General features: G+C 50.1%; 1 protein-coding gene and 1 long non-coding RNA gene across 2 annotated transcripts in view; one reads left to right on the top strand and one right to left on the bottom strand.

Annotated features, from left to right (window-relative positions):
* The window catches only part of CROCC2 (ciliary rootlet coiled-coil, rootletin family member 2), a 138,383-nt gene extending 133,679 nt beyond the window's left edge, over positions 1 to 4,704 (bottom strand). Inside the window, exon 1 of the mRNA XM_074297988.1 lies at positions 4,396 to 4,704. Coding sequence (XP_074154089.1) covers positions 4,396 to 4,467 — 72 coding nt within the window. The 5' untranslated portion in view covers positions 4,468 to 4,704. The remainder of the gene's footprint in view (positions 1 to 4,395) is intronic.
* LOC141560167 (uncharacterized) lies at positions 4,682 to 8,587 on the top strand. Its single transcript, XR_012487643.1, has 2 exons — positions 4,682 to 4,999; positions 8,188 to 8,587. It is a non-coding gene; the product is annotated as an uncharacterized LOC141560167 (long non-coding RNA).
* Positions 8,588 to 12,500: the final 3,913 nt, after the last annotated feature.

Consider the following 12,500-nt stretch of genomic DNA (forward strand, 5'->3'; position numbering starts at 1 on the left):
CCCCAGTTACGGAGGAGAGACGTAGCAGCTGGCTTTTCGAAATTCTCTATCTGTTCTGGCTCCTGGAGCAGCACATGTGCAGAGTTGTGCTGAAATGTACCCAGTGAACAAATGAGCCAGATTTCCTGGGGAGTTTGTCATGTTATCTTTTTAGATTCTATCTCTCTTCACAAAGCAAAACGTTTTGTTCCTCTTGGAGCCTTCCAATACACAAGCACACATATTTTGGAGGAGGAGATTAGTAGCTCCCCGGTGTCTTGGGATCATGCTCATAAATGAGCCCCCATCGGGGCTGTCACACTGAAAGCTTCCAAACCGATTCCCACAATTTCTACCATTGATGAGCGAATAACCCACAATTCTCAGGGGATAATGTCTATCCTCCTGCCTTCTTTGCAAAGCAGAGGGAAGCTCTTCCTTCACTAATTAGAGTAAAAGGTACATTCCCTGAAGATAAGTGTTATGTCATTTTTGAAATGGAACAATCATTGCATACAATAGGCACTTAATATATGCTTGTTGAATGGAATCAAATCATAATACTTATCAGTTTGGGGAACATTTGGAAATGAATTTCGAAGCCACCAGAGCAGATGATCAAGAGCATTGCAGATGTTTTTGCCTCTTTGTTAACAGGTGAACCTCTTCCCCCAACTTGTGATGTCCTGGTCAAGTTTCCAGCCTCCATTTCCTTCAGTATGGGACTATTTTTCCATGACCTGGGGAACTGGAAGCGCTCCCCTCCCCTTGCTGCCGCCTTTCGAGTGTGAGTAATCTGACATTTTAAAAATTTGCTTTAGATCCCAGATAGCATCTAGTAGTGAGTCATCCCATGCAACATCTAATCTCAGCGACTGCACATCCTTGCATGTCCAGATCGATGCAAACACACCTCTGGGGACCCAGTTGTTTGTGATTCTGCTCGAATCCGCCTAATTCTGCTTTTAGCATTTTTCATCACCCTGGAATTAGTGGCCAGACGACTGACCTCAGGCTCAGAAAGGCCTGTCTCTGACATCTATTAGCCATTTAACCCTGACCAAATCACTTCATGTCTCAGACTCCCACTTGCCTCATCCTTAAAATGGGCACCATCTTTCTCACAGGGAAGTCATGAGGCACAAATGAGGCAACACATATAAAGCCTTTTACATATTTTATAGGACAATATAAATGCCCCTTATTATTATCATTAATAATAATAAGGGGCATTTATATGGTGTTTTAAGATTGGCAAAGCATTTTACAAATGGCATCTGATTTGATCCTCCCAATAACTCAGTTGTGTAAGTGCTATTATTATTCCCATTTTACAGAGGAGGAAACTGAAGTAGACATAGGTTAAATAACTTATTCAGGATCACATACTGAAGTTGGATTTGAACTCAGGTTTTCCTGACGCCAGCCCCAGTGATTCTGTCCAGAGCCCCCTAGTTCTGCCTCTGAGTATTAATGATAATAATAATAATTATTATATATAATTATGACACAAAAATTAATAATAGCTAATGTTTTATAGAGTGCTTACTATGTACCAGGCACTGTGCTAACCATTTTGCAATTATTATCTCATTTGATCCTCACTGCAATCCTAGGAGATAGATGCTGTTATTATTCCTATTTTACAGATGAGAAAACTGAGGCAAAAAAGAGGTGACGTGATACTGAGATCATATTGCAAGTGCTTTTTCTTTAGGACAACACAATATATTATACAGATCCCAAAAAGACAGAGTGGCACAGTGGGCAGAGAACTGGGCTTAGAGGCAGGAGGACAAGGCTTAGAATTATGCCTCTGATAGTTCTATGAATAAGTCATGTCCACTCAGCCTCAGTTTCTTTATCTACAAAATGGGAATAATAATAACCTTAGTCCTTATCTCATAGGCTCAAAGGAAATAATGATTGTAAAATGCTTTTGGCAATCACAGAATACTCCATTCATATCAGCTATAAAACAAATTATTATTATTATTATAATGGATGTGTCCCAGGCTGTTGTACCTTCTCCTCCCAACCACTACGCAGTATATCTATGCATATATCTGTGTATGTGTGTATATATATATATATCTGTGTATACACACACACACACACACACACACACATATATATGTGTGTGTGTGTATTATATATTCACAATGGATGGATGGATGGATGATGTATAAGTGAATATATTTACATATATGATGTATGTATGAGAAAGACCTGGCCGTGTTATTTAGCCTCTTTCCATATTTTTGGAAAATGGGGGAAAATCATAATAACACATCAAAGGGGACACACACACACACACACACACTATACTTACAGAACAACATATATATACATGTGTATACATATACATACACACATATAAACTTCAACTTTAAACTGCATCCCAAATGGCAGCTATTATGTTGTTATTCTGTAAATCGGCTTCCTCTCCCTCCTTTGGAAGTTTAATTTTTTAATTAAAAATGCCCGGCAACTAAGAGCCTGAGTTTTGTTTTTGCCTTTTTTTGGTTTGTTTGTGGCAGCGGCGCTGAGGGCTTTGGGAGAGGCGGGAGGGGCAGGCCGGGATGTTGAGGGAACCCGCCGTTTCCTTCCTCCCTCCCTTCCTCCTGCAGGTGGGAGGATGCTCCGACCGCCCCTCTCTGCACCCATGGGTGCAGTTCACTGTCCCGGCCCTGGAAATAATAGCTGAGAGCCCACTGCCCCCCAATCTGGCTGGTGCCAGCGCTGCCTCTGGGAGCTTTCGCCCGGCATGAGCTGGTCCTGCTGACGCCCAACTGCTCTGATTAGCTCTGGCTTCAGCACTGCCACTCTGGACAGGAGTAGACACAGGATGCTGGCAAGCTCCGCCCCCCTTGGGTACCCTCGGAGGCACCCGGAGCAGGGGATGGGAACGCTGATCAGGGGCTTTTTGCTCTGGGAAGGAGGTCCTAGAGCCACAAGTGATAGAGCCGGAGCCTGCAGGCTCTGTCCAATCTCCCGCTGCTCATTCCAGCAGTCCGAGCTGCACACGGCTGGGGTCTTGCTTTTGTGGATTACAGTCCAATGAAGGAACAGAGCATTTGTTCGTGGTGTGTTTGGGGGGGGGGGGAGCAGCCGGCCGCACAGTGCATAGAACACTAGCTTGCACTCAGGAACATCTGAATTCAAATCCAGCCTCAGTTACTTACTAACTGTGTAAGGGGGATAAATCGCTCAACTCTTTTTGCCTCAGTTTCCTCATCTGTAAAAAGAGCTAGAAAAGAAATGGCCGACCATTCTAGTAATTCTGCCCAGAAAACCCCCCAAGAAGACACAAAGAGTCAGACCTTACTTTAATGACACAACTGTGTGTTTCTAAAAGCGAGGTGGTCCCTGCTCTCAGGGGACTTCTATTCGAATGGGGGAGACAGTTGCAAATTGGGAGGGAAGGTTCCATGGTCCTCAGGGTGAGAGGACAAAGCAAAGGTCATACTCCATTAGGAGCCCGCCTCGAGGAGTCTGGTGAAGTCTCTGGATCCCCTCTTACAATCATGTCTTTAAATGTATAAAATAAAATATCTAAAATTGTAAAGGAAGCCAGTCCTATGGAAGTAGTTGTCTTTTTTTTTTTTTTTTTCCTGAGACAATTGGGGTTAAGTGACTTGCCCAGGGTCACACAGCTAGGAAGTGTTAAGTGACTGAGGCCAGATTTGAATTCAGGTCCTCCTGACTTCAGGGCTGGTGCTCTATAAAAGCACCACTGAGCTGCCCCATAGTTGTCATTTTTAAAAAGTTCACAGCTCCTAGATTAAGGAACCCCCTGGCTTTACTCTGACTCCTTTTTCTACATTGGGAAACTGAGGCCCATAGAGTGGGAGTGGGGCACTCATGGTTACAGGGTTGGGTCTGAAGTCAGCTCTTTCCATTAGAAAGGCCCTTCTTGTGAGCAGAAACTGGGCTGAGAGCTCTTTAAATTGGGTTTAAATTGAGACCCCATGATCCACTCAGCTAAGGACCACTTTTTCTGTGGCCTCTTGGTACACGCAGTGGCTACACTTGCAGCTTCACTGGTTCCACGGGAGTTAATGAGCTTTAATTCTCCTAGGTGTGTCCATGTAGCTTTCAGAGAGTTAAGGGAGCATGGGACAGGCGAGTGGGCCCCTGGCTTAGCGGACCTCTTCGTGGGGGTTTTCTCCCTCCCGGTTCCCTGAGGCTATCTCACACTCTATCTCCTCCTGGTCCGGTAGAGATCAGGCTAGACCACAGGCCCCTCAGGAAGTTTCCCCGCGGGCTCCGGCTCCCAGAGCCTCCTCCTCCAGAATACTTCATTCTGGGAGCCAGGACGGAGGGGACAGGACCAGACAGGAGCGAGGGCATTTCCCTGCTTCTGCCTCATCCCTGTGCTTCCTGGGGGAGGGCGGCAGGGACAGGCGAACTGACCTGGATCACGGCTTCCAGCTTCAGCCCGGGCCTGTCCTCCCTCGGGCCTCCCGGCCCGCCGGCCTCGCTCATGGCACAGAGGGGAGGCTGCAGGCCGGAACAGCTCCCTCCTGAAGTTGGAGCAGGGGCTGCAGGCAGGGAGGGATGTGCTGCAGGGGCGAGCCCGGCCCGATGGCAGGAGCAGCCCCTGGGCTGATGTCCGGTGCCGGCTCTCCTGCCCTTGCTCTCTGACGTCTCTGACGTCCCTAACGGCTCACCTGCCGTTGGCAGGAGCTGCTGGGACTTGTCCAGGGGAGCCTGCAGCAAGCTTTCCCCTCGGCCCTGGCCGGTTGCTGGGGAAACCCGGGACGCCGAGGGCCCGGGGTCGCCCTGGAAACGAGAATGCCCGCGCCCCATTGTCATGGGGACTGTGGAATGCTGTTTGGTGAGCGAGGTCTCCTGGAGACCCGGGACGCCGCAGAGGAGCCTCCAAATCCCGGGGAAGCATCCTGACGGCCCGGGCCCAGGCCCAGCCATGTGCATAGAGGCCTCTGAGTTGGCCCCCTGGGGGAGACCACTGGGCTACCCAGCACGGAACCAGGGGCCCTCGAGGGATACCTTGTGGGTGAGTGGGAGCAGACGCAGGGGCGGGGGCAGGGCAGGAGTCCCCGGGCCTTCCTCTCCCCAAAGCCCCTAGAACCACAGAGAGCCCTTGGGAAGAGCCAGTGTCCCTTCCTGCTTTAGAAACAGACGTTCTTTTGGCTCTGTAAGGGATCATAGCTATCCTGGTATCCACTTCCTCCCTTGAGACCAAAGGCAAGGCGGGGAAACTAAGTCAGCAGAGAGCTGGGAGCGGGGAATCCCATCAGAAATGCTCCTGAAACATGGCTCCCTTTTGGGGAGAGAGCGGGAGTGCTGGAGGGAGAGAGGGCCGGGTCCTTGAGCTAAGAGGACTCGGGGTCTAGGCCGCCCCTGACCCACAGTGGCCCAGAGTGGGCGGCCCTTCCCCACCGGGGGCCAGGGAAGCTCTCTCTGCAGGGGGGGGCCTAGAAAAAAGAAGGAACAAAACTCCCTCGGGGATGAGCAGGGTCCCCGGTTATGGCGAGACTTTGCAGAGCCTTCTCTTTGCATGGAGAGGATCCCGGGCTCCCAACGCTGGAGGCGTGCTGGGCACAAGCGTGATGGAGCCTCAGCCCTGAGCCTGAGCTGGGGGGGGGGGGGCGCTCGTCCGGCCAAGGGTTTGGCAGCTGGAGGCGGGATGGGCACTTCAGGCAGGGCCAGCCCTGAGCCCCCCTGCTCACTCCCCAAAGGGCAGCACTCTGCCCGGGCAAGGCCTCCTCCCCCCTCCCCCCGGAAATGTGAACGTCCCAGTACTGGAACGTGGCAAAGTCTGCTTGTTCATCCGTTCTAGGGCCTGGTGGGGAGGAAACCCAAGGTGCAAAGAACAGAGACCTCTTCACTCAGTGATCTCAGCAACCCCAGGGGTTCATCCTCAGTGCCGAGCCCTCTCTGTCTCTGTCTCTCTCACACCCACACCCTCCTGTATCTGTCTATGTCTCTCTCTGTCTCTCCCTCCCTTCCTCTCTCTGTCTCTCATTCTCTCTGTCTCTTTGTCTCTGTCTGTCTCTATCTCTTACACACACACACACACACACACATCACTGTCTCTGTGTCTCTCTGTGTCTCTCTTTTTCTCTGTCTCTCTCTCTCTGTCTCTTTATCTCTGCCTCTGCTTCTCTCTCTGTGTCTCTGTCTCTCTCAAACCCACACCCTCCTGTATCTGTCTATGTCTCTCTCTGTCTCTCCCTCCCTTCCTCTCTCTGTCTCTCATTCTCTCTGTCTCTTTGTCTCTGTCTGTCTCTGTCTCTTACAGACACACACACACACACACACACACACACACACACACATCACTGTCTCTGTGTCTCTCTTTTTCTCTGTCTCTCTTTCTCTCTGTCTCTTTCTCTCTGTCTCTGCCTCTCTCTCTGTGTCTCTCTGCTCTCTCACTCCTCTCCATACCTGTATCTATCTCTATTTGTCCCAAGTTTCTCCTCAGAGATCTAGTCCCTTAGGGAGCGTCGCTTGTCTCTTGGATATCCCAGACTGTACGTCCCACAGACATCTCAAACTCAGCATGTCTAAAACTGAACCCATGCCCTGTCCCCTCTGCGAGCCTGATTCCCTTTGAACTTGGCCGCTACTTTAGAGGGCACCCCTCCCTCCCAGTCACTCCCGCTCGTAACCTCTGGGTAACACTTGATTCTCACTCTCTCTCTCCACATTAGTCTTTTGCCAAATCCTGCCATTTTGACCCTCACAAGATTTCATCTCCATCTCTCTCTCTCCGTGCACAGTCCGGGTCAGGCCCTCATCCCCTCATGCCTCCACCAAGCCAGTAGTCTTCTGGCCGGCGTCCCTCCCTCGGCCGTCCTCTCCAGCTCCCCCCTGACTCCCCAGGCCCTGCCACCGGGCCCTGCCACCGGGCCCTTCCCCTTCTCCCTTCCTACCTAGCTGTTATGTCTTGTCGTACCCCACCAGAATGCAAGCTCCTTGAGAACAGAGACTATCTTTTTGCTCTGCTTGTATCCCCGGGGCACAACCCAGTGGCACTGGGTTGTGCCGACACATAGTAAGCGCTTAACTAAGCCCTTGACTTGGCCGGACTCGATCACAATCTATCCTCCATTCAACGAAGATCCAATCCTGTCACTCAGTTGGCTGACTCCAATGATTCCCTATTTCCTGTAGGATCAGGGGTAAAATTCTCTCCTAGTGGCTTCCTTCATTTCCACCATTTAACTCAGTGGACCAAAGACTGAGGAAGACTTGGCTTTGAACTCTGACTCCAACTCTTGCTATCTTTGTGACTTTGGAGAAGTCCCTGAACTCATTCACTTGGTCCTTCCTGGTCAGATGATGCCGGGGATGTTCAGTTCCGACCATCACCTCCCAGGAAGGGCGTCTGGGGAGGATGACCCCAGAGGGAGGTTCTGAGCCTGTGCCACGGGGGAGCGGGTGAAAAACCTGGAGGAGGGTAGACTCCTGGAGAACACGGCTGCCTTCAAGTATCGGACAGACTCTTTTGTGGGAGGGGAGGCGTTCTTTCGGTCCCAGAGAGCAGAGCCAAGAATAGATGAAGTTGCAGAAAGACAGATTAAGGATTGAAAAAGGAAAAAACCTTTCTAATAGAGTCCCCCGCCCCAGAAGTAGAGGTATGAGTGGCTCCCTGCTACAGAGGGGATTCTGGTCTGTGGAGAGAAGAGGGGGCTAGACCAGAGGGCCCCTGAGATCCCTTCTGACCCTGATGGTCTATGATTCTGTTACAGTGAGACACAGCCTCAGTCACAATAGCTGCCATTTACACAGCCGTTGGACTCCCCATCTTCTTCTCACAGATTATGGCTGTCTGAGGGACATGGAGCCAGTATTCTTGCACCCAGCTTTTATAACTAAAGAAATTAAGCCTCAATGGGGGGGAGCTGAAGCATGAGCCTAAACCCACCAACCAAGCAATCAACAAACACCCATTAAGCACTATTTATGAACAAGGACAACCCAACGTAAAACTGATATGTTTTTGAAGGGAGAGGAGATTCCGTGGCTCTGATTCCAGGAGCACAGAGCCCCATTCTAGAAGGTTGTGTAAGGAGGTCCCACCACAGGAGAGCAGAAAGGGGGTGGCCGGCAAGTGGGACGGAAGTCCTCGGCAAGCCCTGGGCGGGCAACAATTCTGCCGTAGCTAACGCCGGCTGGCCGCCCTCTGCATTTCTCTCTTCCTTGACCCTTATTTTGACGTTCCTCTTTTCATTTCAGCTGCCCTGCTACGTTCTTCGGCTCCTGCATCTTGGCCCCAACCTGCGCCTCTGGAACCTGGCTTTTGCTGTTTTCTTTGGCGTGGTGATGCCGTTCTCTCCGGCTCAGTGGTTAGACCGCTCCTCCAGACCCCAGCCACTGTGCTGCTTCTCTCCCTTTCTGGTTCTGACCCCCTGCGTCTTTCCTTCCTACAATTCCCAGGGTCGTCCCCTCAACGGGCATCAGCACGACTTATCCTTTCCTGATGGAATCTGATACCGGAAGCCACTTCGGTTGACCAGAAAGAAAGGCACCGATTCTGGGGACAAAAAATTGGCCTGGGCCTAGAAAGTGCAATTGTTTCCTAACACAAATATATTATTTAATCCCAAATTAAAATATAAAGACATAGGAATGTTCATGAGTACCTGAGTTATTCAAGTAAGTCCTAAAGCATCCTGCCTGAAGCCAACTTTGCTAAAGCAACTTACAGGTTTGAATCACCGATCCCTCCCCTTTCCAGCTTCTGAAGCTAGGGCCATGATGGAGAGCCGAGAACTTGCCGGTGGCACCTCGGCTGCAAGCCAGGGGGACTCAAAGGCTGGTGGGAGGTGCCTTCAGCCATTATAGGGGAATCAGGAAAAAGAGAGGGCTCGGGGTTAAAGGGAATGAGGTGGGTTTTGGATTTGTGATGTTTAACAGACATCCCCCCCCATTTGTCAAGATGCCCAAAGTCAGTAGGAGATGCAAGGATAAAAGTTAGAGATGGACAGATGGATCTGAGAACCATCTGCATAGACACTAAAGTTTAATCCATGGGTGCCGATGAGATGACCAAGTGAAATAGAATATATAGAGAAGAGGTGGCCAAGGACAAAGTCTGGGGACACCCGCGATTGGTGAACGTTATCCTGATGAAGATTCACACAAAGGAGACTGTGGTCCATGAGATGACCACCTGGAATAGTGTAGAGAAGAGAAGGGGGATGAAGACAAAGTCTTTGGGGGACACTCATGACTGGTGGATGTTATTCTGTTGAAGATTTCAACAAAGGAATAGGAAATGCCAAGTCAAGAGTTCTAGGTTCCAATCTTAACTCTACTACTTAACTAGTTGTTTGATCTTGGGAAAGTAATTAGCTTTCTCTGATCTCCATCCCTCTCATCCCCAGCTTTCAGTTCTATGACTCCATAGTTCTAATTGACTGAGCTTGGACACATGGCTTCCTTCCTCTGAACTGGAGGTCCTCATCGATGAAGCCAGAAGTCGGCTTAGATGGGCTCTAAGGTCCCTCCCAGCTCTACATCTATTATTCTGTAAGAGACAAATTGAAAAAACAGTCCTGGCTTTGCCCTGGAGTTACCAGGCTGAGCATAGGGAATGTTTAGACAGATCTGAAAGCCACCGGAGAGTTAAGAATAGTCTGTTATATACAGGGGAAGAAACTGAGGCCCCCGTGGGATGTTCCAGGAACAAAGGTTTTGCTTGTTCTATGTGCATTCTTGTTTTCATGTTACTACCACTTAAAAATAAACAAAAAGATCAAAAAGAGTATTGTTTATTCTGACGCATATTCTACGATCCTTTTCCTGGTGGTCTTTGGACCAGCAAGAAAGAGAAGTAAATTTGGGAGTAAGAGCTTGGCAAATTGGCCCTTTCTCAATCCCCATTTCTGAACTCTTCATAGTGGGAACCGCTCTCTTCTTGATGGTTTCTTCTCTAGGCTTTTGTGTCACTAGTTCCTGGTTCTCCTCCTACCTCTGACCGTCTCTCACAGTCTCCTTTATTGAAGGTGCATCAGGGTAACATTCACCAATCGTGGGTGTCCCCAGACTTTGTCCTTGGCCACTCTTCTCTATATGTACTATGTCAGTTGGTGATCTCCTCGGCACCATGGATTAAGCTCTAGAGTCTATGCACATGGTTCTCAGATCCATTCTAGCCTTTTTCCTTATCTCTGATCTTGCATCTCCAACTGCCTCTGGACATCTCAAACTGGAGGATGTCTGTTAAACAACACGGGGCCAACATGGAAGTCGTCTAGACCTTCGGACCCCAGAAGCCTCAGCACATCCCCTTAGACTCTATCAGAGAGCGCTCTCTACCTTGGACAGCAGCATAGACTCTCTAGGAAGGCTGTTGATCATGGAACATCTGCAGGATGGAGGAGGGCTGCTCCAGTGAGGGTCAGTGAGTGGGTTCGGTTTGGTCAGGGAGGAGAAGGCAGTGTGGGAGCTGGCACAAGGCACAGGGATGGGCGATTGGGTTATTCTGCTGAGTTTGGGGTAGAGGGCAGAGCCAGGGGCGGCAGTTGGGACCAAATGGGTAACAATTCAAGTTGTCTTAAATGCACAATCTCTCCCCAACACTGGAGGGTTTCAGGGCGGGGGAGCGCTTGTCAGGGACAGGCCGGAATGGAGTTTCCTTTCAGGACTGAGCTGGGTTCGGTGGTTGCTGTGATCTCTGCCACTACTTAGGGGCCCTGAACAGTTGGCATATAGAGGCAAGGCAGCTTCGTGCAGTGGGAGATGAGGGTGCAGAGGGCCGATTTATGGGCTGAGTGAACCTCAATTTCTCCCTCTGTAAAATGGGACCATGTCACTTTTCAAGGCTGTATCACAGAGTTGCTCCTGCAGTCTGTAAAGGGCCCTGAGAAATGCAGCTGTCACCCCCATGTCACAGTCAGGCTTCAGAGCAAGAAGAAGCTCAAACACAGCGAGGCACGTTCTTCGGCCGGACCGTTCTCTTGTCCATAAGAAACAGGGACAAACAGGTATAGAAATACATTTCAGGGACAAGGTGTCATCCCTCACCAGAATGTTAACCCTTTCTAAATAGGGTTTTTTCATTCCAGGCACACATGTCCCAGGGCTTAGCACAGTGCCTGGCACATAGTAGGTGCTTAATAAATGCTTGTTGATTACCTTTTCAGGAGACTTCAGTTGGAGCCATTTTGTGACTCGCCAGAACACCTTGGGGCAGCTCAGAGGTGCCGTGGGGCTCAGTGCTCAGTCAGCAGTGAGGAAGCCTCTTCTTCATGAGTTCAAATCTAGCCTCAGACACTTAGCTGTGTGTCTCCGGGTAACTCACTTAACACTATTTGCCTCAGTTTCCTCATCTGGAGAAAGAAATGGCCAACCCCTCCAGGATCTTTGTTAATAAAACCCTAAATAGGCTCACAAAAAGTTGGACACGATGGAAAAACAACTGAACAAGTGCAATAACGACAGGACCCACCCGGGGCAACAGATGCTGAATCCCGATGGCCGGGGGAGGACATAGCCTCCTGAGACAATCTCCCAGTCGTTAACCCTGGCCCCTGCAGGGTGAGTGGTGTGGGGGAAGGGCTTTGGAGCCTTGACAATGACTTATCTTGCTGTCTGATCAGCCAGAGGTGATTCACATCCCGGACTATGGTTACATCAAGACCAAATGAGGCAACCAGATTTGAAGCACCTCACGGTCCTTAAAGGGCCGTCCGCCTGTCTCCTCCTTCCAAAGATGGAGGAAGGGAAGCCATGCCAGGCAGCGGTTCCAGAAGGAGGACATGGAATTGCACCAACAGGAAGCGACAGAGCGGCTGATTTGGCCACAAATGAGAGCGGGCAAGGACCGTGATAGGAATTTTATTTCAGGGCTCAGAGAAGTCTATTGAGATGTTCTTTTTCCTCCATTAAACCTACTCACTTCCACCCTTTTCCCCATAAGCCCCAATTAAAATTGAATGGTTCCTTGGAGCCCATTTTTCAGATGAGGATACTGAGGAAGAGTGAGACTAAGGGATTTGCTCGGGATCCCCCAGGCCATCAGTGAATGAGCCAGGACCGTAGATAATCACTGACCTGGAATCTAGAAAGGGCTCTCAGAGACTATCTAGTCTTATTTTACAAATAAATAAACCGAGACCCAGGGAAGGGAAGTGACTTAAGATCCTAGAGCTATCGGGGGCATTAGAGATCAATGATGGCGTCCTCCCCGTGTTACAGATGAGGAAACTGGATCATCAGTGGCCAAGCACGGACAAGAATATAGACCCATCCTGAAGTGGACCTTCCTTGTTCCCTTCATCCGCCTTTCACTTTACCCCCTGGCATTTACCAGGAACCGTATTTGCCACCTGCTGCGCCCTTCCCAAGGCTGTCCAATATGGCACGCTGCCACTGGTGCCCGCGGAGGGATTGTGGCCCATCCGAACACTGGGGTGACTGATAATCAGGAGCCTTCGGTGGCCATCACCTCCCTGGAGGAGGCTCCATTCAGCCTCCGCTCTCGCTCCAACTGGCTGGGGGACTCTGGGCAAGTCTGGGCACCTCAGGCACAGCTTGCTCCTCCC

Source organism: Sminthopsis crassicaudata, chromosome 3 (genome assembly GCF_048593235.1).
Source record: "Sminthopsis crassicaudata isolate SCR6 chromosome 3, ASM4859323v1, whole genome shotgun sequence".
NCBI lineage: Eukaryota > Metazoa > Chordata > Mammalia > Dasyuromorphia > Dasyuridae > Sminthopsis > Sminthopsis crassicaudata.